The 6160-nt window shown below is 40.5% G+C and overlaps 1 protein-coding gene across 1 annotated transcript in view; it reads right to left on the bottom strand.

Moving 5' to 3' along the window:
* Positions 1–5543: 5543 nt before the first annotated feature.
* LOC138364978 (putative golgin subfamily A member 6-like protein 19) overlaps positions 5544–6160 on the bottom strand; it is a 14188-nt gene continuing 13571 nt past the window's right edge. Inside the window, exon 2 of the mRNA XM_069325067.1 lies at positions 5544–6053. Coding sequence (XP_069181168.1) covers positions 5544–6053 — 510 coding nt within the window. The remainder of the gene's footprint in view (positions 6054–6160) is intronic.

The raw sequence follows: 6160 nt of genomic DNA, 5'->3' as shown, positions 1-6160 counted from the left end.
TCATATTGTTGTGCGTTGTTGTCGGTCCTTCCGGCCAGTGAGATTGTTTTGTTTTTGTTCTTTCCTGCTTAATGTTTTATAATGTTACTATGTTTTATTGTTTTCTTTGCCGTGCTTGCCTGATTGTAAATTGTTTTCTGTTTAGTCTTGCTGTGTGTATCTCATGCTTACATTGTTACCTTATCCAGCTTTGTTAATTGTTGTGCTGGGCTGTTGGTCCTTCTGGCCGGCGGTTTCTTGTTTGCTGTGTACTGTTTCATTTATTGTTCTATTGTATTTATTGTTTTTCCCTTGCATGCTTGCATGTAAAAAAAAAAAAAAAAAAAAAAAAACTCTTATCCTGCAGAATTTGCCTACTAAACTAGGTCATGTAACCACAGAGCAACAACAACAGCCTCTGATAAACCTGATTTTGAAATTCAAATCAATCTTTAATGATAATCCCGGTCTGAGACCGGTACTAGAGCATGACGTTGTCCTTGAGGAAGTTTTATTTATTATTATTATTATTTTCTACCACAGACGTGGTCACACATTTACAATGCTAACCAGAATATATACATTTTCTTCTGTCCTGCATGGACAGGGTTAGAGAAGTGTTAAACATATAGTTCAAGGGTTTATTGAACAATCAACCACAGAAGGTGATGCGGTGCTTTTAAAATGCTAAGCTAACCTAGATACGTAAATACATAGATACACAGATTTACGTATGGCCTACGTAAAGTGTTCGATGTGTCTTTTACATAGTGTCATTAATGTGCATTTACAAAGGTGAAATGTAATTCTGATCAGCTTCCATATATACTTTATACACAAACATATACATACACACACACATATACGTACATATACATATATACATACATATAAACACACACACATGCATTCACATATATTTGTCTCTTTTACTCTGACAGGGTGAGATAGCTGATAGAGAAACTAGTGTGCAATTAAGCACTTAATCACTGAAGATGATTTAGGTGCTTTTACAAGCTCAGGTTATATAGTTACATCACATATATACATTGTATAATTGATACATTACATGGTTAATCTTGGGTACAAGTCCAATATATCATCAAGTGTTCCAGTACTCATATAGTTACTACACAGTTCAGCATACCTTAGCCAAGGAGGGCGAAAGTCAGTCAATATGGGACATTCTACAATATAATGTTCAAGAGAGTGCATGTTTCCTCTTTCACAAAGTTGACACATTGTGTGCTCGACATTTGGGTTTTGAGAAAGCTGCCAGATACGTCTATATCCCAGGCGTATTCTCGCCACTATAACATCACATTGCCGGATTCTTGTTCTATTAATCCTATATGTAAATGTATCCTCACGGTATCTATCATAATATTTAATGCTACAACTTTCCGGTCTTTGTGAATTTGTTAGGTCTGTGAGATCTTCATTTGATATTTGTTTAAGTATTCTCTTTGTCACTGCTAATGAAACACCCATATCAATTTCTACCACTGGGTTTCTACAGGCTGTCTTTGCAAGCCTATCAACAGTGTCATGCCTTGAGATGCCAACATGTGATGGGAACCCCAGGAATTTAATTTCAAATCTGGTTTCTTTAGCAGCTAAGACATTCATTCGAATATCACTGACTATTTTCTGGGTGTCACTACTATGTGCGTTCAATGCCAGGAGTGCACTCTGCGAATCACAGTATATAAGTCCACTACCCTTGTCTTTTAAAAATTCAGTGGCAAGGTATATGCCTGCAAGTTCGGTTTGAGTTGTACTTGCCCAGTCATTGACGCGCTTCATTGCTGTATGTACGAGAGAAGATTGTTCAAATATATTACATGCACATCCGGTACATCGTCCACCTTCTTCTACAGAGCCGTCGGTATAGCACTGATACACATCGTTACCCATACTCTGAGTACTTTCAGTGATGCTTTTCAGTGTTAACTGTTTCAGTAATGTAGAGTGAACACTATCTTTCTTGGGTGCATTTACAAAATCAACTGATAGATCCCAGTTATCCCATGGAGTAATTGGTTGATTAATTATTAATTGAGTTGGGTACATATTTAATATTTTGATGGAGTTGGCTACCTTGTAGAACCAAAATACATAATCAGATTTCGTTCTTCTTCTATAAACCTCAGGTGAGTGTAGCATATTAGAAATTTAAGCTTGAATCTTCATGTGTTGTCTAGATCTACTCAATGCCTTCACGCCGAAAACTGTGCTAATAGACAAAATTCTCTCACTTATAGTAGGTAATTTTAACTGTGCTCTCATATTAACTATTCTCGTGGACTTTGGAGCCCCAAGGATGAGACGCATAGCTTCATTTTGCAAAGTTTCAAGAGATTTCAGCTCTTTGTCAGTATACAGTGTGAGATGTAGAGCATTGTAGTCAATCACAGAGCGTATAAATGTTATATAAAACATTATAGCAAGTCTCACATTAATTCCATGATTGACAGGTGCAAGGACTATTAAGCAACACCCATATCATGTGAATCCGCTTAAAAAGGGATAGTGTGGAAAAAGATAGAATACATGCTTCGACATGTCTTGATCTCGTCCAGTAATATCCTGTGGTCCTCCCCTGTCCTTCTAGTACCTAGGCCAAACAACGAATTCCGCCTCTGTATAGATTATCGGAGAGTCAATAAAGTCACAGTGTCAGATACGTACACATTACCTAGGTTAGAAGACTGCCTCGACACTATAGGTAAAGACACTTACCTCACAAAATTTGATTTATACAAGGGTTACTGGCAAGTGCCCTTAACAGAGGAAGCAAAACCCATTTCGGCTTTTCTTACCCCTGATGTATTATACGAGTGCAATGTGATGCCTTTTTGGCATGCAAAATGCTGCTTCAACGTTTGATGGCCATAGTGTTGCGTGGAGTAAATAACGGTATGGTGTACATTGATGACGTACTCATTTTTTATGACAACTGGGGAGATCATTTTCATCATTTGGAAAAGTATTTTGCAGTTATCAGACAAGCAGAACTGGTCATCAATTTCCACATGTCTGAGTTTTGCAAAACTTCTGTAGTCTTCCTGGGACATAAAGTAGGTGGGGAACGAATTGCTCCTAAAGACGGTAACATCGAAGCTATAATTAAATAACCACCTCCAGCTTCGGGAAGGAATGTCAAGTAATTCTTTGGACTAGCTGGCTTCTAGCGGAAGTTCGTCCCCAATTTCTCCTCGGTTGCAATGCCCTCAACTAATCTCTGATAAGAGAGTGTAAAATTTAGATGGTCAGAAGAGTAACAAGTGGCATTTGAAAAGTTGAAATCTATCGTAATATCGACCCCCCCCCCCCATCCATTTTGATGTCTCCTGACTTTGACAAACCATTTATCTTGACTACCGATGCTTCCGACTGTGGAATAGGTGCAGTATTATCCTATGTAGATGCTAGTGAAGTAGAACATCCAATTTCATATTATTCAAAGAAGCTAAATGATTGTCAATGAAAATACTCTGTCATTGAAAAGGAAACATTATCACTGATCAATGCCTTGTAACATTATGAAATATATGTAACTAGCATCAGCCATCCACTTCTAGTACGATCAGACCATAATACGCTCCGATTCCTGGCATAATTCAAGTACAAGAATTTGAGACTTACAAGATGGAGTTTGTATCTGCAACAACTTTACATGCAGATTGTACATATTAAATGGATAGACAATGTTGTAGCTGATGCGTTATCCCGTATGTGATTAATGTTTTGTTTAGTTTGTGTATTCAGGCGATGAGTCACAATAACGTGGCTGAAGAATGTTGACCAGACCACAATCGACTTGAGAATGGTCCAGGACGGACCGAAACGTCGTCATCCCTTCACGTTCTAGTGTGTGGTCTGGTCAACGTTTGTGTATTGTTTTAAGTGCGGTTAAAACAATCTTTTTTTTAAAGGGGGGAGGTGTGACGGACCTCGACGCCATCTATGATCCAGGTGCCGAACTTAGATTGTTGATCCTCCCATTAATATCAGTTTCCCATCTTCTAGTCTGGTGTTCTGGGAGGTGATGAGGTACTGGTGACTGGCGACAGATGGCAGTGAAGCAGCGGGAGTGACGAAGTACTTTGGTCGACCTTGAGACGTACTAGCCAGAGGGCTAGTTGAGTCATCTTAGTAGTGTCCTTTACAATTTTCTTGCTTATTTGTGCCCAGTTGAGTAATTATTAGCAACCTCAATGCAGGTGTTTTTGTATGAGGTGGAAATTCAAATACTTTATTCAAAATGTTGGTGCATTAATAGTCACAAAATTACAGCAAATTACTCACCAAAGAAATAGCCATAATAACATGTATTAACTGTAATAATATACTATATTCTCAATTTTGATTTAGAAGCTACATTGATCAATAATTTTAAAATCATTACAGTTGTCAATTTCAAAATCAGGGAAAGGACAACCTATATACCTTCTCTGACCAATTAATTAATTATCTTAATTACTAAGGTTGCTTGTAACTTGTCCTTCCTGCGTGGTACGACATGTCATGAATTTCCAGTTAACATAACATTGTGCTATGCTCTGATGGTTCCTGGAAGATGATTAACTTTTGCCACAATGCCAGTGATTGCTGCGTGGCGGCGACACGTAGCAATCTCGGAGCTCTGAGGCAAGGATCCAGCAGACGTTGCTTTGACTGCTCCTTAAGAGTATACAGCGTTATAAGGATAATCTGGGAGGATATGGAGGATGTGGTTTGGTGTGGATGAGGCTGGGAGTTGGTAGATTCAGGTGATGACGCTGGGTGAGAGAGCTTCTTATGTAAACAATAATGCGCCAAAGATTGTCCCTCTTGGATAAGATGGATAACCATCTCCTTCTTGGATAACTGCATGTCCAATTTGATGGATGATGGAAAAATTTTTGTCTGCCTTGGGCAATGGCAGCAGCATGTCCAGGGAAGCACACACATCATCTTGGACAATATTGGTCAATAAGGTTGACGACGTCACAGACAACATCTTGGACAATATTGGTCAATAAGGTTGACGACGCCACAGACAACATCTTGGACAATATTGGTCAATAAGGTTGACGACGCCACAGACAACATCTTGGACAATATTGGTCAATAAGGTTGACGACGCCACAGACAACGTCTTGGACAATATTGGTCAGTAAGGTTGACGACGCCACAGACAACATCTTGGACAATATTGGTCAATAAGGTTGACGACGCCACAGACAACATCTTGGACAATATTGGTCAATAAGGTTGACGACGCCACAGACAACGTCTTGGACAATATTGGTCAGTAAGGTTGACGACGCCACAGACAACATCTTGGACAATATTGGTCAATAAGGTTGACGACGCCACAGACAACATCTTGGACAATATTGGTCAATAAGGTTGACGACGCCACAGACAACATCTTGGACAAAGACGGCCACTACACCATAAACATCGCCGCCCCCCCCCCTTACATACACTATAACACCGCCTCGCTCACTATGTAAACACTTCCATCAGTTAAATGGAATATAAACGAAAAACATTAACTATTTGCATGGAATTACTTAGCAAGAAATTGCTTGTCTACAGTGCCATGGCTCGTGCAACGTTACGTGCTGCTCGTGCAACGTTACGTGCTGCTCGTGCAACGTTACGTGCTGCTCGTGCAACGTTACGTGCTGCTCGTGCAACGTTACGTGCTGCTCGTTGAACGTTACTGGCTGCACGTGCAACGTTACTGGCTGCACGTGCAACGTTACGTGCTGCTCGTGCAACATTACTGGCTGCTCGTGCAACGTTACTGGCTGCTCGTGCAACGTTACTGGCTGCTCGTGCAACGTTACTGGCTGCTCGTGCAACGTTACTGGCTGCTCGTGCAATGTTACGTTCTGCACGTGTAACTTCACTTGTTCTTCGCTCAACGTCACCTGCTCAAGGTTCAACGTCACCTGCTCCTCGTTCAACGTTACCTGCTCCTCGCTCAACGTCACCTGCTCCTCGTTCAACGTCACCTGCTCCTCGTTCAACGTCACCTGCTCCTCGTTCAACGTCACCTGCTCCTCGTTCAACGTCACCTGCTCAACGTTAACTGCGTATCATATTTACTTTCATAAAACAAAACTCTTGTGCGGGACATAAGAATTAGATGGGAAATATTCACGGGTGAGGAGCTCGGCGCCGC

Source organism: Procambarus clarkii, chromosome 15 (assembly GCF_040958095.1).
Source record: "Procambarus clarkii isolate CNS0578487 chromosome 15, FALCON_Pclarkii_2.0, whole genome shotgun sequence".
NCBI lineage: Eukaryota > Metazoa > Arthropoda > Malacostraca > Decapoda > Cambaridae > Procambarus > Procambarus clarkii.
The sequence above is the reverse complement of the archived record's forward strand: the minus strand, read 5'-3'. Positions and strand labels throughout refer to the sequence as shown.